We start from the raw sequence: 22,529 nt of genomic DNA on the forward strand, positions 1-22,529 counted from the left end.
CCATTATTCCGCAACTTTCTTTCCGCATACCATCACTCCGCATACTTTCATTACGAAAGTACCATGACTCCGCAATGCCATTATAACGCATGGCATTACATTTTATATGCTTTTACCACGCATACATTCACAACGAAATTCGTTGTAAATGCATGAATGATAAAAGAATGTTTTTTTTTAATGTTTAGATAAGGTAAGTATGGGTATAGGGGTATATGTTTTGGGGTACTGAGGTGTATGTTTTGGGGTGTTTGGGTATTTTAAGGGTTCAGATATAGTTTTGGGTTATGGGTTACAGGGGTAGTTTTAGGGTTTAGGGATAGGTATGGGTTTTGGGGTACAGGGGTATTTTTAGGGTTCAGGGCTAGGTTTGGATTTTGGGGTATAGGGGTATTTTTAGGGTTCAGGGGTAGGTATGGGTTTTGGGGTACAGGGGTATTTTAAGGATTCAGGGATAGGTTTGGGTTTTGGGGTACAGGGATATTTTTAGCGTTCAGGGCTAGGTTTGAGTTTTGGGGTACAGGGGTATTTTAGGGTTCAGGGGTAGGTTTGGGTTTTGGGGTACAGGGTTATTTTATGGTTCAGGGCTAGGTTTGGGTTTTGGGGTACAGGGGTATTTTTAGGGTTCAGGGGTAGGTTTGGGTTTTGGGGTACAGGGGTATTTTAAGGGTTCAGGGCTAGTTTTGGGGTACAGGGGTATTTAATGGTCAGGGGTAGGTTTGGGTTTTGGGGTACAGGGGTATTTTTAGGGTTTAGGGATAGATTGGGTTTTGGGGTACAGGGTATATTAATAGGGTTAAGATGGGTTAGTGTTTAAGGGTGTTGGGTAATTCTAAGGAGTAAGGGTGGGTTATGATTGTGGGGTGCAGGGGTATTTAAAGGGAGCAGGGTGGACACCCGGAGATGGAATGTACAGAACCTGGGAAGAAAAAACAATGAAATATTGGGCACAACGCTCTTTTTTTTCCGTAATCCTGTGCCCCGCACACACCCACGCCCCCAGCACACGCCCACAGCACACAATATGAGACATGGCATGAGGGCGGAACGTACCACATGCCCCCACCGTTTGTAAGCATGGGCGAATTTTGCGAATTCGCGAATTTGCGGATTTGCGAATTCGTGATCCGCAAAATTCGCGAATTTGTGCGAATTTGCAGATTTTTTATATTTTTGCGTGTTCGCGGGGCGCTTTGCTTGTTCGCGGGGCGTTTTGGCATGTTCGCGGGGCGCTTTGCGTGTTTCGTGTTTTTTTTTTGGCCGAAACCGTGATGCGCCCTCTGGTTCATACCTGCCACCCTCTCGTTTTTTATGCCCTTCTGCCCTCTGTACCACTCGTTTTTGTGCCTTTCTGCCCTCTGCCCCACTCGTGTTTGTGCCCTTTTGCCCTCTGCCCCACTCGTTTTTGTGCTCTTCTGCCCTCTGCCCAACTCGTTTTTGTGGTCTTCTGCCCTCTGCCCCACTCGTTTCTGCCCTCTGTCCCACTCGTTTTTGTGGTCTTCTGCCCTCTGCCCAACTCGTTTTTGTGGTCTTCTGCCCTCTGCCCCACTCATTTCTGCCCTCTGTCCCACTCGTTTTTGTGCTCTTCTGCCCTCTGCCCAACTCGTTTTTGTGCTCTTCTGCCCTCTGCCCCACTCGTTTCTGCCCTCTGTCCCACTCGTTTTTGTGGTCTTCTGCCCTCTGCCCAACTTGTTTTTGTGGTCTTCTGCCCTCTGCCCCACTCATTTCTGCCCTCTGTCCCACTCGTTTTTGTGCTCTTCTGCGCTCTGCCCAACTCGTTTTTGTGGTCTTCTGCCCTCTGCCCCACTTGTTTCTGCCCTCTGTCCCACTCGTTTTTGTGCTCTTTTGCCCTCTGCCCAACTCGTTTTTGTGGTCTTCTGCCCTCTGCCCCACTCTTGTTTGTGCCCTCTGTCCCACTCGTTTTTGTGCTCTTCTGCCCTCTGCCCAACTCGTTTTTTGTGGTCTTCTGCCCTCTGCCCCACTCGTTTCTGCCCTCTGTCCCACTCGTTTTTTTGTGCTCTTCTGCCCTCTGCCCAACTCGTTTTTGTGGTCTTCTGCCCTCTGCCCCACTCGTTTCTGCCCTCTGACCCACTCGTTTTTGTGCTCTTTTGCCCTCTGCCCAATTCGTTTTTGTGGTCTTCTGCCCTCTGCCCCACTCTTGTTTGTGCCCTCTGTCCCACTCGGTTTTGTGCTCTTCTGCCCTCTGCCCAACTCGTTTTTGTGGTCTTCTGCCCTCTGCCCCACTCGTTTCTGTGCCCTTCTGCCCTCTGCCCCACTCATTTTTTGTCCCCTTCTGCCCTCTGTCCCACTTTGTGCCCTTCTGCCCTCAGCCCCACTTACAATAGCGCCGGCAAGCTGCCAGCGCAATTCTATAATAGCTACAAAGTCAGCTTCAACAGGAAGCACTAATAGATAAAGTAAAGCAGGTGCTCGAGTTGAAGGTCAAATTAAGTTACACAATCATTAATCACCCCAAACTCGGGGTGATTAATGATTGTGTAACTTAATTTGACCTTCAACTCGAGCACCTGCTTTACTTTATCTATCAGTGCTTCCTGTTGAAGCTGACTTTGTAGCTATTTGAGAATGGCTCTGGCAGCTTGCTGGCAGCTTGCCGGCGCCATTCTAAAATAGTTACAAAAGTCAGCTTCAACTTTTGACCCAATCCGTTCCGCTCGCGGATTTTGCGGGGAATTCGCGAATCTCGCGGATTGCGAATTTGCCGAAAATCCGCAAAATCCGCGAGCGGAACGGATTTTCGGCCCAAGCTTAGTCACGCCCCCAGCACACGCCCACAGCACAATGCAGACACGCCCACAAGGGACTACTATGCTGACACGGTTCTTTTACCTTTTAAATGTATATGGTGGGTGTCTGCATAGCCTATGTCCTTCTGCTGCAACTGCCCTTTCCAACGCTGTATTGGGTGTTGTGATTGGTGCTGTGGTTCCTGAGATTACCCGCCTCAAAGATTTGGGCTCTCTCTTTATTATATTAGTATGGATAAGCAGTCCGGTCTCTGCGTAAGCAAACCAAGTATGCGCGCTCAGCAGAGAAGCCAAAGAGATAATGAGCAAATAGTCAGAACCCTTTTACAGTACAGATTATTTCATACGCTCAGCAACAAGGCCAAAAATTTGCTGTTTTAACATTCAGCACCTGATGTTTATTAACTGGGAAACGTTTTAGCCGCTCACGATTGTGTGCCTGGCCGGTATAACGCCCTATCACGTTTGTTAATGGGTATATATTTTGCAATGTGACCTATATACTAATAGGCCATTTCGGAAACTGTACATTCGCAAACAATAACAAAATCACCTGCCTAATAATTATTAGATGAGGCAGGTTAAAGCCCGGATTAGGAACAAAAGCTGCTGTGGCACAAATGTTACACCCATCCTCACACTCTTCCTCCCCTTTCTCTACCACTGTTTTCATCTCCTCATTCAACCATCCACCCACCCACTCATCCTCCCATCCATCCAGCCAGCTAGCCACTTAACCACCCATCCACCCACTCATCCATCCATGAATCCATATTCTCTCTCTCACCTTCTCTATCTCTTTCTCTCTCTCTTTCTGTCTTTCTCTCACAAACTCTTACTCTAATTCTATATCTCTATTTCTCCCTCTCTATCTCTCTATTTTCCTGAAGCCTCCTCTGTGCCATGTGCAGTAAACGTTGGGGAGCTTAACAAAGTGAGAGCGGCGCCAGCAGTGATCTCTAGGTTTACATATCCAGTGGGGTACATGCAGCCTGCTCCTCTCTACGCCATGTTTCCGGTGTGGGTATCTTAGCAATGGTTTGCAATCGGGTTGCAAAACAACTTTTTAACCTGGAAAGACATTTCTGACTCCTAAAAAGGGTTTTGTGTATTTCAAAACACTCTTTTGCATTTGCATACTCTGTGATTTTACTAATAGGAGGTTTGAGAATACTGCATTAATATGGCGAGACCAATTGTCATGGCCAATAATTGTTCTTTACTTTCAGCCATGCTGTAGAACGGCCATTCTCCTGTACAGCACAGCTAAATAAAACAGTGACAAAACCAATAGGTCTTGTGTAGGTGATAATGGGCTTGCTAATATGCGTTATAGAATTCCAATAGAAGCCCAGGTTAGATGTCCTGCACATCTAACCTTGGCATCTATTGGAATTCTATAACGCATATTAGCAAGCCCATTATCGCAGTTTTAGCGGCAGTTTCCTGCCGTTAAAACAGCGATAATTTTACCGCAGTCCTTGATAATATGCCCCTAAGAGTGTTAACCAATTTGGATTAATACACTTAAAAGCTTTGAATGGACCTCAAGCCAGTCTTGGTATCATGGACCATTTCCGGCTTCACAAACATGCAACAAGCTTACCAATGATAAGAAGGGCTGAAACATGAAAGTCAGTCACTCGAACAGGGAAAAACGTGTTCAAGATCTAGAAAGGCATCCAATGGAGGCCCTAACACACACATGCAAACATTTCAATGATTGTTAACAGGGGCGCGCACTGCATCTGGATAGTAAAGTTGCATGACATGAAAAAGCTGTGCGTTAGTAGCATTCTCTCTTTTCATCTCAGATGTGTGGAAACCTCCTCTGTCCCTGCCACTGGACTACCCTACCCAGCTCGGAGGCCACCACTACTCCCAGTGTCTAGTGAAGCTAAACTTCTCTAACTCCTCAACTAGTCATCTCACAAGAAGGAACTGAAGTGCTTTCCTTCCAACAATTCCATTTCAGATTATCAGATAGAGGCTACTGCAACCCCCAAGTTAGTCCATTCTAGGACCGTTCCCTTCTCTCCCCCCCCCGCGAGTCTTACCCCTGGAAATTCCCAACAATCGGATCCCTCAGGTTTCACTGTGAGGACCTCGAGCACCTTCTTCGAGTCCTTCCAGACAAATGATCCACCCTGGTCTCTTTTCCAGCTGTAATGAGAATAAAGCCAGTCAACACTGCGGAAAGTGAGTAAAATACCATAATCAATTAGACTTTATTGAGGAACTGATCTCAGCGACTGAGGCCCATCATCATACCAATGACTCTGCACTTATAGGGCATCTAGGGCCAGCCTCATATTTATAATACATTGTGTGTACTGCATCAGTAAAACAATCTAAAACACATACATTGACCATAACTCCATATCCCTCACAAATGGGGGTGCACGTTTTAAAATCTTGTATGGATAACTAAAGGTTCTGGGGAAATGTTGGCAGGGCTAACTCAAGGTCACTTGGGGTGTCAAGTGATACAATTGATGACTTAATGGGCACCCAGTATTTTTCAAGTCACTCTAATGCAGTGCAGTCACACCCCCAACAGTACTCCCAATAAAAGCAGCACTATCAGTCACCAATGAAGTCCAATCTTAGATGTGAACAGACAAGAGCTCAGAACTTACCGAGTGAAGACCATATGTAGACTCTGGTTGGGTCCATACCTCACCAGGCTTCCTAACCCTTTCACCCCTGTTCGTCCCTCTGGATTCCTGTTTAAAATACAGATGCAAGTCGTGGTGAGCACACGCATCACAAACATCACAACGTGGCGTGTTCAGGAATACACTTGTCACCGCAGCGGCACTGGATGGTTGTTGAGAGTAGATTATTGCAACTCACAGCACAGGTCTGGCCCTGGCATCGATCAGATACTGATCAACATACACATCCCACACTCCCTGCCCACCTGACTCCCAGTCCACATTTCAAAACTGAAGGACACACCCCAACAACCCTACTTTATATATTCTCTCAATAATTCCAAAACAGCAATTTTTTTAGAATTCACAAATAATGTTTATTCTCCTAAATCTTTCCATTTCCTCAAACATTACTCTGTTCCCAAGGAAATCCTCCAATAGGAACCCTTCCACATTAGCCCCATTACTCTAACACAGCTCCCTTGCAGCAACCTAATCCTCACAGAAAATTGCAGTGTAAGTGCTTCATAATAGTTATAGGTGCAGCAACAATAGGTCAAGGTTGTATAATTCTAGCTAGGAAAATGTGGATTATATTCAGCAAACTTGTGCTATATGATCATTGTAAGTGAGCAGCAAATGTCACAGACTTCAATTAGCTACAGCGTCATGCACAAATAACAGTAGGACTCAAATATTTTGCTTTACTTCTTCAGCTATTTGTATCAATAAAGTGAAAACAAATCTTTGCGCTTGCATGGTGAAAGGATGAAAAAAGGAGCATGTACACCTAGAAAGAAGTGAAGCAAGAGGCCAATCCGAGACATACAATGGCATTAGTACAAAATAAATCATTGGGACGTTAAGGTCTCCTGCGCTGAGCGCACGACTGCCTTCTCTGCTATCCTTATTTTTGATTGTGGTCCAAGCCTCACAATAATCAAGTGTGTGCAGAAGCGTAAGCCTGCCCTGTGACATGAGGGAGGTCTTGGACCTGTCCTGTGACAAGAGTGAGGGCCTGTGCCTGTCTTGTGATGTGCGTGAGGTCCTGGACCTGTCCTGTGACGTGAGGGAGGTCCTGTACCTGTCCTGTGACATGATTGAGGTCCTGCACCTGTCCTGTGACATGAGGGAGGTCCTGGACCCGTTCTGTGACATGAGGGAAGTCTTGGACCTGTCCTGGGACCTGAGGGAGATCTTGGACCTATCCGGTGACATGAGGGAGGTCTTGCACCTGTCCTCTGATGGGAGGGAGGTCTTGCACCTGTCCTCTGACAAGGAGGAGGTCCTGGGCCTGTCCTGTGACAAGAGGGAGGTGTCCTGGACCTGTCCTGTGACACGAGGGAAGTTCTGGACCTGTCATGTGACCTGAGGGAGGTCCTGGACCTGTCCTATGACATGTGGGAGGTCATGTACCTGTCCTGTGATGGAAGGGAGGTCCTCCACCTGTCCTGTGACTGGAGGGAGGTCCTCCACCTGTCCTGTGACCTGAGTGAGGTCCCGGACCTGTCCTGTGACAAGAGGGAGGTCCTGGACCTGTCCTGTGACATGAGGGAGGTCCTAGACCTGTCCTGTGACATGAGTCCTGTGACGTAGTGATGCCCTTGACCTGTCCTCTGACATGATGAGGGAGGTCCTGGACCTGTCTTGTGACATGAGGGAGGCCCTGCACATGTCCTATGACATGGGGGAGGTCCTTAACCACCTGTAATGGGGCATGAGGGAGGTCCTGGACCTGTCCTGTGACACGAGGGAGGTTCTGGACCTGTCCTGTGACACGAGGGGGGTCCTGGACCTGTCCTGTGACATGAGGGAGGTCCTGGACCTGTCCTGTGACACGAGGGAGGTCCTGGACCTGTCATGTGACATGAGGGAGGTCCTTGACCTGTCCAGTGACATGACGGAGGTCCAGGACCTGTCCTGTGACATGAGGGAGGTCCTGGACCTGTCCTGCGACATGAGAGAGGTCCTGCATCTGTCCTGTGACATGAGGGAGACCCTGGACCAGTCCTGTCACATGAGGGAGGTCTTGGACATGTCCTGTGACATGAGTGAAGTCCGGCACCTGTCCTGTGACCTAAGGAGACACCAAGTGTGCCCTTATTGCACTGACAGAGGACTACTCTCCAAGTTTGGGTTAAGTACAGATTGTGGTGGCAGCTTACTGTGCTCTGTGAATCCGTGGATGTGACCACTCGAGGTGGTCATTTTCTCTAATGCCCTCCCCAACTATTTCTGCGTTTGACTACTTAGTGATGAAAACTACTTCTGTCTCTCCCCAGCCCATGCCTACCTTCCCTTCTTTAGTGGGTGAGATTCTCGCTAATCTGCTAGTAAACAACTTGCGTATAGTGATCTTAGGTGATTTCAACTACTGGCCTGGCAACCCCTTGGAGTACTCTCACTCCAAGGAGTTTTCTGATTTACTCACTCATATGAACCTGACACAACTGGTTCATCTACCGACCCATATGTTTGGTCATACATTGGACCAAATTTGGTCAGCTAATTTGGATATTTCTTTAATCTCGGTTCTTCCTTGCTTGTGGTCTGATCATTTCTTGGATTCATTTTCTCTTTCGCTAAACCCGTCTACTAGAACTTCCTTACCTACTAACATCAAAGTGAGAAATTGGGGGCTCCTTGCTTTCTACTTCTAGTCCGACTAATTTTGACTCTTCAGACTCTTCCCTTCACGATCAGATTTCAGATTTAATTTACTGTACAGTTAATAAAAACTCACAATTTTAAAACGTACAGTTATATAAAAGGCAGTCAATAGCAAAAGATAAAGCTTATAAGGGGCGGGTAGATTCACGTAATTAAAATATTAAAAGTCACAATTTGGATTAATACAGTCCTTTAGGATTAGGGGGACTAGGTGCATGCAGTTGTTTTGGTTTGGCTAGTGCTTCCGGTAGACCCTGTGGCTGTTTATTTTAGTCTACTAGCCACTGTCAAAAAAATTTGTTATCCTGCAGTTTAGCTGCGTTTCTTCGGGATTAAAACAAAGCATCACAGCCTGTCTGCAGCTGGTTATGCCCTTCTGATTCCATAGGGCCCGAAGTAGGGAACGTCTTATGTCCAGAAGGTTTGTGCAGATGCAGATAATGTGTATGAGGTCCTCATTTCCAGAAGAACAGAGTCGGCAACGATTTGCTGCGTTTTCCCTTTTCCAGGGTGCTAGGTGAGGCGTTATGGGTATCTTGCCGAGGTGCATATTGGGGAACTTGTTTTTTGTTATCTGTGTGAGTCCCGTTATTAGATACTGTTGTGGTTTGAGAGCTGTGTAGCCTTTCAACACCACCCATCCGTGTGCTCTCTTGGCTAGGGTGGCTTTGTCCTCAATAGATGAGACCATCTTGGTGACTTTCGACACCATTTTTTTGAAGGTACCAGAGTCGGTTGATGACTCCCATAGGTTTGTTAATCCTAAGGTCTCCAGTAATTCCATTAGGTAGTTCCTTGCTAGTGAGTTATCTCTAATAGACAGTTCAGTCCAGAGGTGGGCGTTTAAGGATCCATGCTCAGCATCTCTGATTTTCCGCCAGTTTTTTATGTATACGCCTCTTCTCTTCACCGTTTGTTTCTGCAGTCCGAATTCAAGGCGGATTTGAGCGGGCGATGAATAGGTGGGCAGGTGGAATATTGCCCTTATGCTCGACTAATGGTGTTATCTAATGTTGTTGCGTCTTTGCCATGCATGGATTCGCTGCCGTAGGTGAGCATTGGCTGTAAGCGAGCTCTTATTACCTGTAGGAGAGGGCCCAGTGTCCGGTCAGGAAGAGATTTCTGCAGTGGCTTTATCGATAGGTGGAATGTCATGCCCTTCCGACGGATGGCCTCTAGTTGTTGTTTGAATGAGCCGTTGCAATCTAGTATGACACCTAAGTATTTATAAGAGACTACCTGCTCTAGCCTCTGCCCGACCAGAAGCCATGTGAAGTTCCGTTTTCTGTGATAATTCATTGTCATGATTTTTGTTTTATTTAAATTGATTGTTAATGAGTTGGTTATGGAGAACGCGTTGGTTGTGTCCAAAAGATGTTGGAGGCCGATAGGGGACCGGCTGATGAGGACTAAATCGTCTGCATAGAGAAGATTTGCCAGTGTGATGTTACCCAGCCGTGGTGCGTGAGATTTGGCTGTCTCTAGCTTGCCAGGGAGGTCTGGAAGAAAGAGGTTGAACAGCATAGGGGATAGGACACAGCCTTGTTTCAGTCCTTTGCTGGTCCTGATTTCTCTTGAGAGGTGCGTACCGGATCCCAGTTTGATCCTGACCCAGGTGTTGGTGTATCGGAGTGCTTGGACATGGTGACCCCCCTGATGTATAATTTAAATGCTTCCCAGACACTTTGCACCGATGTCACTGACCCTTCGTTGGTGTCAAAAAATTACTCAATGTCCTTCGCCAGCTCCTCCTTGAAGGAGGTGTCTAGTAGCGAATAGGGAGGAAATCGCCAAGCAAATGGCGATATACGTTGCGCCGGGGTGACTATCGATATCAAGACCGGTGAGTGGTCCGAATATGTGCGAGGGAGTACCTTGCATCTCTGTATTGCTGCAGTAAACACTGCGTGGCTATCCAGTAGTCTATCCGTGTATGTATGTCAAATTGCACTGAATAGTGTGTGTAGCCTCCTAACGTGGGGTATCACTGTCTCCAAATATCCCACCTGTCCATGCGCTTCATTTGTACCTCCAGGGCCCTGGCATAGGTGGAAGGGCGCCGGTCCAGGCCATCCGACCTGTCTATGTGTGGGTGTCTGGTCATGTTGAAGTCCCCTCCGGGTGGTCATAATTGGGCACATACATGTTTACTATACAGAACTCTAGGCCCTTGCCGTAGCATCTAGTGATAGTGTATCGTCCCCAATGGTGTCATCGTCAGGTGCGCCTTCAGATTAACCCACGGCAGGACCCCTCTTGAATGGGTTGTGAACCCTGCTGCATGCACATGACCCGAGAGGCCTCTGTATCGAAGTATATGACTATCCGTGGATAGGTTCATCTCCTGTAGGAGTGCTATGTCTACCTTGTGCCTGATAAAATACTGCAGAACTTTTCAAACCTTCCTGTGATCGTTAAGGCCTCTGACGTTCCATGTTATCAATGTCAGTCTGTCTAAGATATTCTCCGTCTGGGTCAGGTCCGTTGACACCTCTGGTCTATGTGGTCTATGTGGTCTACTTGTGGAATCAGTACATACATCTTCCTGAACAAGCCTGTTACTGTAATGCGTGGAAACTTGCCATCAACAACCCCCAAAACAAAACATGCAGTTGTCCATCCCCCCAACCGAAGATGTCTCTGCCCCTTCCCCCCCAGCCCACCCTTGCCTGCCCATCCCCAACTAGGCCGCGAACCTCCCTCTACCCCAACCAACCCACCCCAGCCTCCCTCCCCAGCGCCAAACATTCTCCAACACATAATGAATATATGCCCGTGGGTCAAAGTCTGTGTAATTCACACGTGGGCAAAGGTAGCAAGCAATAGTCACGTTTTTATACAGAAATTATTCAGCATGCCGCCCTTCCTCCCCCGTCTCCATATTCCAATAACATGTGTGTGATCTCAACCTATATGCAACAATGCTCGGCCTACCATAGTCTGTAGGGATTCCCCAAGCACCTTGTTCATTTGTGACATATCCATCAGCAATCGTATGTTCCCTGATCGCAGAGTCTAAGATCAGCATACTGCAGTGATGTGGAAGCTTCATGTCGCCAGATCACAGCGTCCGGAACCTCTCTGCAAGGCAAAGTGTCATTCCTGCTCATCCAGAGGGATCCCTGCCACCTCGGACTCTTTAGTCGGGGAATGTCTGGACTCCTTTCGCCAATCATTCAGCGCACGTTGCAGGACTTTAGAGTCTGTGAAGATTAAGGACTTGCCCTGCCGGTTAATTCTAAGTTTCGCGGGATATAGCATTGCATAGTCAGCACCCATTTCAGGAAATTGTCTTTGCATCGGAACAAATTGCTGTCTTGCCTCTTGCACCTTAGCGGTAAAGTCTGGGAACAGCGAAAAGGCAGAACCTTCAAATTGCAGCAGCTGTTCATCTCTCGCCAACCGGAGCGCAGTATCGTGGTCCCTATAGTTGAGTAATTTGGCTATTATGGGTCTCGGAGGGGCCCCTGGTTTCAGGCGTGGGCCCAAAGAGCGGTGTGCCCGTTCCACAACAAACATCGCAGAAAAGGCAGAGTCCCCAAGAAGAGTCTTAAGTAGCCTTTCAACGAAGAGCTCCATGTTCCCCGTCTGCGTGGTCTCCGGCAGGCTCGTAATGCGTAGGTTGGAGCGTCGGGAGCGAGCCTCCAGGTCCTCGGTCTTATCCAGTAGGGACTGCATGGCCCTGGACATCTGTTTGTTGTCCGTGTCCAGAGTGGTCTGCGCTTCCTCCACCTCCGTGATTCGGCGCTCCGCCATATCCATCCTCTCCGCTTGCTTATCCATTCTCTCCGCCATGCGATCCATACGATAGGAAAGTGCGCCCATCTTGGAGCCCAGCGAGGCCATGCCGCCCTATAGGCCCTTTTCCATGGCTATCAGCAAACCTCGGAGATCCCGCGATGAAGTATCATCCACCGGCTCGCGCTCCCTAGCATCCTTCCCCGTCGCGGTGTCGCCGGTCTTGGTGCCCTTTGGGTCAAAGGATAACTTAGGTTGGGATCTGTCTGTGCTCCCCATGGCAACAATTCTGGGCGTGTCCCTGTGATAGGGCAGAGCGAGACCGAGCCAAAGTCCCAGCGATATGGTGTATGATAGGTCAGGTGTTGTGCAGTGGAGTAATTTGCCGTGGAGTGCTTCAGAGTTCAATTCACAATAATGCAAGGCAGGCTGTCGGGTCGGATCCCCGCCAGGTCGTGACTCAGGGTTTTCTGCGATTTTAAAGGACTTTCGATCTGTACACGAACAGGATAACTGCAGGATATGACTTGAGATGGGGAGCTCTCGGCTCAAGCAGCCATCTCCGCCCCCCCTCTCTTGAGTCTTTTATTCCTGGATTGTAGCTGCTGTTCTCTGCCTTGGGTAGCTTGCCCACAACTGTCTCTGTGTGGAGTTCCTGCACTCCTGGCGCATTCCTGCGCCTTCCCTTCAACCTCAAAGCTGTGCAGCGATTTGGCGTCACTCTGGCATGGCAGGTTTCATGCTCACTTTTTTTTTATGTACTTGGCAGTTCTCACTGTCCAGTGAGCAAGAGTGGTGGTATTATACTAGGTATTGGCGCTTTAAGGGAATATACACTGTTCTGTATTTCGACTCTGTATGATAGACGGTGCTATAAGGTGAAGAGAACCACACTTCCTCTTCTAACTTCGGCCAAGGCCTTTAAATGCTTAGAACTCCTTAGCACACGTTTTTATTTGATACTGTAAGTCTATTCATGTGTATTTCAACCAAACATTTATCATACAAACAATAACTGGAACATTAATAATTGAGATCCTTGTCATTCAGGGTTGTCCACGGGTATTATTTATTTCTGGAGACGTCACAGCCGACGTCACAGCCAACACGTGTTTCGTCGATCGGGAATGTAACCCTCGACTTTTTCAAGGCTATTCTCCGAAATGATTCTTTTTATTAGATGAGGTGATATTTCCAACCCTCAAAAGGGTTCTGTTGGGGGACTTGTTTCTGTGTTGAAATAATCTTCTCTTTGTAACCGGAGTATCGGTTGTAGAAAAAGGGCAGCTTTCGCTGCTCGCGTTCTGGCTCTCCTGTATCTGTCCCCACTGCGGTAGTTTTGCTGCAGTTCTTTCAAGAAGCCCTTTTTCTACAACCGATACTCCGGTTACAAGGAGAAGATTATTTTAACACAGAAACAAGTCCCCCAACAGAAATATCACCTCATCTAATAAAAAGAATCATTTCGGAGAATAGCCTTGAAAAAGTCGAGGGTTACATTCCCGATTGACGAAACACGTGTTGGCTGTGACGTCGGCTGTGACGTCTCCAGAAATAAATAATACCCGTGGACAACCCTGAATGACAAGGATCTCAATTATTAATGTTCCAGTTATTGTTTGTATGATAAATGTTTGGTTGAAATACACATGAATAGACTTACAGTATCAAATAAAAACGTGTGCTAAGGAGTTCTCACTGTCCAGTGTTGCCTTCCTTCACTCAATCACGCTGGAGCAGCCTCTGCTTGACCGCCCCCTGTGCTCCCTAATTACTCTTTCCCAGTGTCTCAGTGCTGGGGCACTTCCTTTACTTCAGGGGTGCAGTTGCGCGAGATGGCCACTAGATGCTCTCCTTCAATGCACCGGCAGCTTTCTACATGCTGCAGTCTTTACGCTATCTCCTCCTCGGTGGGTCTCCTGCTTTCCTCTCTGAGGAACACACCAGCTGAATCCTACCACTAAGCTTGGCTGCTCCTTATCACTTTTCCCACTGGGTTCGGGCACTTGCAGCTAGGTAGGCGCTTTACTACTTTGTTTATTCCCTATTCCCTATGTGGAGATGCTAGTGTTAGTGTACACGTGGTCGGGGTACTTCTCTGCTGCCACTGTTCATAGGTCCTGCAGCGTTCTACCTTGGTTGTGGCCGCACGGGGTCTCAGCAGCTTCGCTCATGCTGCGAGCCTCCCCTTTACTGTCTCTTCACCCGCGCTTGCGGCGGCAGTGGGCGCACACCATCCCTTGGTGCTCTTGGCCCCACGCAAGTCTCCTCACTATTTTCATTGGCGATGCCTGTATACCGGCACTTCACCTCCTCCGCCCCTCACAGTAGACTTCTTTACTCTCGGGCTTCCCAGGGGGTGGGGGGGCTGGAGCTGCTTCGATCAGACACGGGCGGCTAGTTTCTCCTTCCGCTTCAGACAGGGACAGTTAATTGATTTCTGTCCTGCACCCGGCTGCGGCCGACTGACTAATTACACGCCGCATGGGGTGGGGACGGTTCAGGCTGCACCCGGGGGGGGCGGGCTGCTTTGTTCATCGGAGCATCGGAGTGCTTGGACATGGTGACCCCCCTGATGTATAATTTAAATGCTTCCCAGACACTTTGCACCGATGTCACTGACCCTGCTCGCACTATTTGAGGGTATGGCGGACTCAGGTACTATGCCCCCCACGATGCGCGAGGCGATACTGGTCGCCATCCTCAAACCGGGTAACGACCCGAGTGATTGCGCATCATACAGCCCGTTATCATTATTAAATGTGGACGCAAAGGGGGGAGAGCCGCGCTGGTGACCAAGATGGCCGCTTGAGCATCGGCTCCGCCGGCCGCCACATCCTGACCGACTATCCGGCACAGTCTCCTGACCCCGTCCCTACCATCGGGTGGGGGACCAGCACCTGAGTCGCTAGGTGAAATTCTGGATCGATTGGCTGCTTCGGCGACCGAATAACGTCGTTGGGAAAATTGGGGCCTGTGGTCTCGGGGACCGGGACCCCAGGTGTGGAGCCAACCGGGGCGGAGTGCAACAACATCGGCCTCCGGTACCGGAAGTGGCTGGTCGGATCTTATTCTGTCGCATCCGGGTGGCGGCCGGGACGTCTTGGCCCTCTCTACCCTGCTCTGAGGTCAACCAACGCAGGGCCTGCCCCCACTCGACTGAGGAGTGGTGGGTTTCTCCTGCCTTTGCGATCGACTTGAAACAAACCCCGGTTGGGGGTACGGAAAGGGATTCGGTCGGTGACGATACCCACCATGAAGGATCTGATGGCTGCTATCACTGAGGTCCAATCTTCCTTGGGCGCGATGACCACGAAACTGGACGCTGTCGCTATTGATATTTTTTTTTTTTGGAGGGGTATTTATAAAGCGCTGCGTTCGCTCCGAAAGGAGCATCATGGCGCTGAGTAATCCTTGAGGCCAGGTCGCAGAGGGTAAAGGAGGGAGGCTAAATGGAAGCTTTGGACCATTCGTCTGGGAGATTGAAAATCCATGTTTTGAGAAGTTTTCTGAACGGTTTCTCAAGAGTCTGATGTCTTAGGTGTCTGGGCATGCTGTTCCAGGCTTTGATAGCCAGGGAGCTTAGGGTTTTACCTCCTTTAGACTTCAGGTTAAACCTGGTAGAGATCATGAGATTTTCTTGGGCAGAGCGGAGGGAACGACTCGGGTTGTAGTGTGGGAAACGTCTAGTGAGGTAAGCAGGGCCTGTTTTGTTGTAGGCCCGAAAGGCAACAATGAGAATTTTGAAAAGTATTCTCTTGTGTAGGGGGAGCCAATGTAAGGTCTTTAGGGCTGCAGAGATTGAGGATTTGCGAGGTAATTTTAAGACCAGGCGGGCAGCAGTATGTAGAACACTTTGGAGTTTGGAGAGGGTGGACTTCTTGGTCCCTGCAAGGAGGCCGTTGCAGTAATCCACGCGCGAAAGAATGAGGGCTACTGTTACGGTTTTTCTAGAATCTAAGGGGAGGAAGTCAAAAAACTTTCTGAGGGATTTGATTATGCCGAAGCATCTGCCGGCCACGGTCGTGGCATGATGGTCAAATGAAAGATCAGAGTCGAAGAATACCCCGAGATTTCTAGCGGTAGAGACGGTCTGGGGGGGGGGGCAGAATTATCAGGCCACCAGAGAGCAGGACAGAAAGAGGCGTTCTTTCCGATGGGGAGGATTTCTGTTTTATTTGAGTTACAGCGGAGGTGGTTGGAGTCCATCCATCGGAATACAGCAGTTAGGCAATGTTTAAGATTGAGCTCAGCATTGTTGGAGTTGTCGTCTAGGGGGATGATCAGCTGAGTATCATCGGCATATGAGGTGACAGTTATGCCGAATGATTCAAGAGGGATGAGATAGACATTAAAAAGAAGGGGACTAAGGCTGGACCCTTGGGGCACTCCGGAGGAGACTGTTTTCTCTTTAGATTGAAAGGGGCCCAGGACGACAATTTGGGACCTGTCACTGAGAAAAGATCTGATCCATGATAGAGTCCGAGATTCCGATATCCCTTAATCTGTCGATCAGAATGGAATGGGATATGGTGTCGAATGCTGCCGTGAGGTCAAGAAGGATCAGAATGGCCTTCTTCCTTTGATCTTGCAGCGTTTTGATGGTGTCGGTTAGTTCAATTAGAGCAGTTTCGGTTGAATGTTTAGGCCGAAACCCGGATTGTTGAGGGTGAAGTAAGTTGTGGGTTTCCAGAAAGGATTTAAGGGCCGGATGTAGGTCGGTCGGTAACGGCCGAAAATCGGTATTTTCGGCCGTTACCGACCGAGATTCACAAAATGGTATGTAGGGCCACATATTTTACAGATTCGGTAAATTTACCGATCGGTAAATTTAACGAATCTGTAAAATACCGAATCGGTATTTTTACCGATTCGGTAACAATGAGATGTAGGTGGGACTCTTCTGAGTCCCACAAGCCTTACAGAATCGGTATTTTACCATGAAATCCAACTTCATGGTAAAAAACCGATTCCGGTGTGCATGCACATGTGTGCATGCACACCTGTGGCATATGACAGGCAGACCTGCCCTTAGGGCAGGTATGCCTGCCACATGGCCCCCGAATCTTTTTTGGGGGTGCTAGAGGGTGTCAAAGTGACACCCCCTGCACCCTTGTCAAAATCGGTATTTACCGAATCGGTAAATACCGACCGGTAATGCCCCATTCATTCCTATGGGCTTCAAAGCCCATAGGAATGAATGGGGCATTACCGGTCGGTATTTACCGAATCGGTAAATACAGATATTTACCGATTCGGTAAAAGGAACATCTGGATGTTCCTACATATCCACCCCTTAGATTTACCGATTTTTAATTACCGAATCGGTAGGATTCGGTAATTAAAAATCGGTAAATCTATTTTACCTACATCTGGGCCAATGTTCTTTGTGGACTAATTGTTCTGTTATTTTTCCCAGAGCGGGGAGAAGGGTGATAGGACGGAGATTGGTCAAGTCCACTGGGGATTTATTAGCTTTTTCATAAGCGGTTTGACAACACCCCTTTTCCATAAGCGAGGGACGGATCCAGACCTGAGAGACAGGTTGATAATGTCATTGATGATGGGGTTTATCTCATCAATGATTTGATGGAGGATCTTGGGAGGGCATGGGTCGGAAGGGGAGCCGGATTTGCACGAGAGAATGGCATCTCTGGTATGGGCCAGGGTGACCGGGGTGAAGTTTTTAAGACTATCCGCTGTCGAGCAAGGTTGAAGTGGGTCTCATCAGGGCAGACCTCACCAAGACTACTGAGAAGGTCAAGACCCTTGAGGTTAAGACGGCGAGTCTCCTCGAGGATGTCTCGGAGCTCCAGAAGGAAGTGCGTGACCTTAAGGCGGCCCAACATCAATTTGATCGGAAACTCGACGAGTATGAAGGTCGGGCGCGCCGCAACAATGTCCGCATTTTGGGGGTCCCGGAACGAGCCGAGGGGGTGACCCCAGATCTCTTTGCTGAGGAGCTCATCCTGAAACACCTCAAGCCAAAAGGCCTTAGTAACTTTTTCACCGTGGAGAGGGCACACAGGATCCCCGGCGGCCGCCCGAAGGTTGGGGCGCCTCCACGTCCCATCATTGCCCGGGCCTTGAATTTCCGGGACCGGGACGCTATCCTGCAAACGGCGAGGTCCACGGGCCCGTTGGCCTACGAGAACGCTTCGCTGTTGTTCTTCCCGGACTTCACTCAGATGGTGCAGAGACAGCGGCATGGGTTTATGTCCATCAAACGGCGGCTCAGGGACCGGGACATGAAGTACTCCATGGTGTATCCGGCTCGTCTGAGGATCGAACACGATGGAAAGACTTGGTTCTTTGACACTCCTGAGGTGGCTGCGGACTGGCTGGATCGAATTGAGGGCTCGGACTCTGGGGCTCAGGCCCGAACGGACAGTGAGGAACAGTGAACTGTTTTAGACTGTACGCTGCACTAACGCTGTTACAGGCGCAGAGGGTCTGGTAGGGGTTGTTCGTTCTTCCCCCCGCCTCTGGACTGCTTTTGTTCGTGACTCTTTTTTGTGCCTTTACCAGATGGGGGGGCAGTGGTTGGTTGGGGTGGGGGGTGGCGGGCGGCCTGTTGTAAGGTCTTCCTCCGTTTTTCTACCTTTAGATAATTGTAGTTAGTTGGGGGCGACAGGCACACTGCGAGTTGGGGATGTGCATTTGTTTCATGCAGGGGTGCAAGGTGGGGGGTTGGGGGTTTGTGTATTGGGGGTTTTCGTGTGTTGGTTTGTTTGTTCTGTGTGACCAGGGATTGATTTGGGTGCCTTCGGATCTCCTGTTCTTCACTGGTGTGCTGTATGGCTTCCGTTAGACGGGGTCTGGGGTTCTCCGTCCTCAGCTGGAATGTGAATGGCTTGGGTGATAAGATTAAGCGCAATATGGTGAGTCAGTTAATTAGGCGGCACTTGCCAGACGTAGTATTGCTGCAGGAAACACATCTCATGGGAAAGAGTTGTATGGCGCTGCACAGAGGAGGGTACAAGCTTGTTGCTCACGCTGGTTTTACATCTGGCTCCAGGGGCGTGGGCATCTTAGTGAAGAATTCCTTTCCCTTTACGGTCCGATAGACCTGGACTAATAATCGAGGCCATTATGTAGGCATATCGGGACACTGGGAAGGTAGGACTGTCACATTTGTGTCTATCGATGTCCCCCCAGCGCTGCAGGTTGACACGTTTCGTGATTTGGGCCGGTTGTTCCTCACTTTACCCGTGAGCACCATGGTGCTCGGCGGGGACTTTAATGCAGTCATGGATGGCGAGTTGGATAGGCGCCCCTCTCGTGTGTTGTTGCCCTCTCGTAGGTGGCTGCCCGACTTTCTTTCTGCGTCGGGATTGGTAGATGGTTGGGGTCTCAGACATCCGAGTGCTATTGGGTATACGCATGCCTCGGTGGCGCATCTCTCCCTCTCAAGGATTGATCACGTATTATTGCCAGCGGCTCAGGCAGCCTTTGTTCGGGATGTAGCTCATCTGGCTCGGGGGGTTTCCGACCACTCGCCGATTTGGCTTTGACTGTGTATGGGACAGGGAGATGTTGGTAGAATTGCCTCCATAAACGCATGGCGTCTGAAAGACCCAGTGGTAAAAAAGGAACTTGTGCGGGTTACGGATAGGTATTTTCGTGAGAATGAGGGATCGGTCACGTCGAGGTGCTCCCTTTAGGAAGCGTACAAGACTGTCATGAGAGGGGAGGTTCTCTCCCTTGTCTCTGGGCAGAAGAAGAAGAGGAGGGCGGAATTGGATAGAGTGGAGGCAGAGCTCTTGGCATTGGAAACTGCGGTGTCCTCCGAGGGTGACCCTGGGGCGAGTCATCGTCTCGGGCTGCTCCGGGATGAATACAAGACTCTGACACGCGACGGTGCGAAGGCACAGCACGCCACCACACAGAGTAGGATCTATGAGCATGGGGACAAGGCGGGGAAGTTGATTGCTTGGCTGGAAAAGGGTGACTGGGGGTCTCGTTTGGTGCCGGAGCTGCGTATAGTGGGCTCCGGGGTCGCATCGGATCCTCAGTTGATAGTTGAGGAATTTGCCCTTTATTAAGAGGAGGTGTACTCCTCGGCTGGCACTTTTACTGAGGTAGATAAGACCGACATGATACGGGATATACCGATGCCTGCCTTGTCGGATGATCATAGGAAATTGTTGGATTCCGCCCTCACGGATGATGAGGTGGCGATGGCTATTAGGAGGGTCCATTCTGGCAGGGCTTCTGGCCCTAATGGTCTCTCCATTGAATTGTTCAAGCCACATGCTAATCGTTTGGCCCCGTATTTGAAGGGCATGTACATGGAAAGCTGGGATCGTGGGGAGTTGCTCTACGATCAACGTGTTGCCAACATTGTAGTCATTTACAAGGAGGGTCAACCTAGATTAGACTGTTCTTCGTACCGCCCGATTTCTTTGTTGAATGTGGAGCCTAAGGTTTTGGCTAAACTGCTGGCCACCCGCTTGGTGAAATTCATCTCGACCTTGATCCATCCGGATCAGTCGGGTTTTATGCTGCGGCGTTACACCACCCTTAATCTTCGTCGGCTACATGGCGTGGTGTCAGGTGCGTCTCGCATCCGCAAGCCGGCTGTGTTGTTGTCTTTAGACGCTACTATGGCCTTTGACCGGGTGGAGTGGCCTTATTTTTTTGCGGTTTTGACGAAGCTGGGGTTTGGCCCCGTCTTTATTGGCTGGGTTTGTCTTCTTTACTTGGCCCCCTTGTCTCGGGTGGTCGTGAATAACCATAGGTCCCGTGACTTTTCTCTCGGACGGGGAACTCGACAGGGCTGCCCCCTCTCACCTCTTTTGTTTGCCTTGGCCCTGGAGCCGCTCGCGGCCCGGGTGCGATGGGATCATTCGATCAGAGGGTTGCGTTGGACTTCGGAGTGAGAGGACAAGATCTCGCTTTATACTGATGATATTCTGCTATGCTTGACCTCCCCTCGCAGTTCCCTCATCGTTTTTATGGACGGGAGATACTCGGGCTTTGCGATTTATTGGGCGAAGTCGATCCTTTTTGTTTTGAGCGGGGACCCCCCCAGGGTGCCTGAGAACTGCCAAGTGAAATTGGAATCGGTCAGTATTCGCTACCTTGGGATCCAGATTTCAAAGGATCCCAGGGTACGCTTCCGTTTGAATTTGTTGCCCCCTTTGACCAGACTTCGTGCGGATGTTGCACGTTGGAAGTCGCTGCCGCTTTCTCTGTTGGGCTGGGCTGTCCTTTTTAATATGATGGCTCTCCCGCGATTTTTGTACGCTCTACAGAACTCCTTTGAACCCGTGCCCCCGTCGTATTTCAGTGAGATTGAGTCTTTGCAGCGTAGCCTTCTGTGGGAGGGGAGGCCGCGCATTGCACTGTCGAAATTGATACTTCCTTGGTATGACGGGGGTATCGGTCTGCCTAATGTCCGGAAATATTACTGGGCGTCCCAGTTGGCCCCTATTAACTATGCTATTTACGGCTCACCGGTCGATCCGGGTTATGCGATGGATCGTGGTCAGGTGCCGGGGGGAGAGTACACCCGGGTGTTATATGCGAAGCGCGGTCATTTGCCGCTGGTAGGGTCTCCCTCGATCTCTACGAGAGTGTGGCATGAGGCCAACAGGGACCTTAAATGGGCTGGGCGCTTGACACTGACCACTCCGTTGTGGATTTCTGAGATGTTGGGAATGCTCTGGAAAACGAAAGAGTTTGATCGTTGGGACTTGATCGGTATAACGCAGGTGCGTGATGTGTGGGGTAGGGGCAGACTGCTGACGTTTGAGGAGTTGCAGGCTAAGTATCAGCTGAATGAGACTGAACGGTTTCGATACCTTCAGGTTAGTCATGCCTTGCGTGCTCTTCTCCCCAGGGGCGAGATGCCGCCTGTGGCCTCCACGCTTGAGGATCGATTGCTTGATGGCCATGTGCCCACTAAGGTGATTTCTTTAACATACAGCAAGTTGGTCAATCACACTGAGGACCTCTTGGTGCTGTTGCGCGGACAGTGGGTCGCCGATGGCTTTGTTCTTGATGAGGAGGATTGGAGAGAGTCGGTGTCGTCCCCTAAGGAAGTGGCGGTCCCCATGAGACTCCGATTGGTTCAACTTCGGATTTTGCACCGCTCCTACATCCCGGGTCCGGGATTGCTGAGGATGGGTTTGGCTGGGTCTGCTGACTGTCGGAGGGGGTGTGGGCTGCCTGGGACGTTCCTGCACATTCTGTGGGAGTGTGAGCGGGTTCGTGACTTCTGGACCAAGGTACATTCGAAGATGAGTGAAGTATGGGGAGTGAGGGTCGAGATGGAGGCGAGATGTCTGTTGAATGTGTGGGAGCCTACGGACCTGCCGAGTCATGGTAAGGTCTGGGTGGCTCTCGCTTGTACGGTTGCTAAGCGGAATATAGCCCAGCTTTGGGCTGCTTCTCGGGCACCTCGGGTTGGGAAATGGATGGAAGACCTTGACTGGTGTATGTTCCGTGAGATGTGGGTGTATGTGTCCAGGGGGCGACATCGCAAATGGGTCAAGATTTGGGGAACCGGCAATGCCTATCGAGGCGATATCTATGAACCACCGGAACTAGATCCTGCCAGTGCGGACCAAGAGGATGCCTAGGCACGTTTTCTTCTTTTAATTGATTGCTATTGCCTTTGGAAGTCTGCATCTCTATGTATGTAACAGTGGTCACCCGATGCTCTCTGGTCGATGTCTGTATATGTATTGTT

General features: G+C 49.7%; 1 protein-coding gene across 4 annotated transcripts in view; it reads right to left on the reverse strand.

The window, feature by feature from the left end:
* Positions 1-22,529, reverse strand: part of LOC144773622 (transient receptor potential cation channel subfamily M member 2-like) — a 1,628,848-nt gene that overhangs the window by 224,585 nt on the left and 1,381,734 nt on the right. For all 4 annotated transcript variants that reach the window (XM_078658771.1, XM_078658770.1, XM_078658769.1 and 1 more), the window contains 2 exons: positions 5,408-5,494; positions 4,826-4,931 (listed from right to left, as the gene is read on the reverse strand). In XM_078658771.1, coding sequence (XP_078514897.1) covers positions 4,826-4,931; positions 5,408-5,494 — 193 coding nt within the window. The remainder of the gene's footprint in view (positions 1-4,825; positions 4,932-5,407; positions 5,495-22,529) is intronic.

The sequence above is a fragment of the Lissotriton helveticus genome, chromosome 8 (assembly GCF_964261635.1).
Source record: "Lissotriton helveticus chromosome 8, aLisHel1.1, whole genome shotgun sequence".
In the NCBI taxonomy this organism is placed as follows: Eukaryota; Metazoa; Chordata; class Amphibia; order Caudata; family Salamandridae; genus Lissotriton; species Lissotriton helveticus.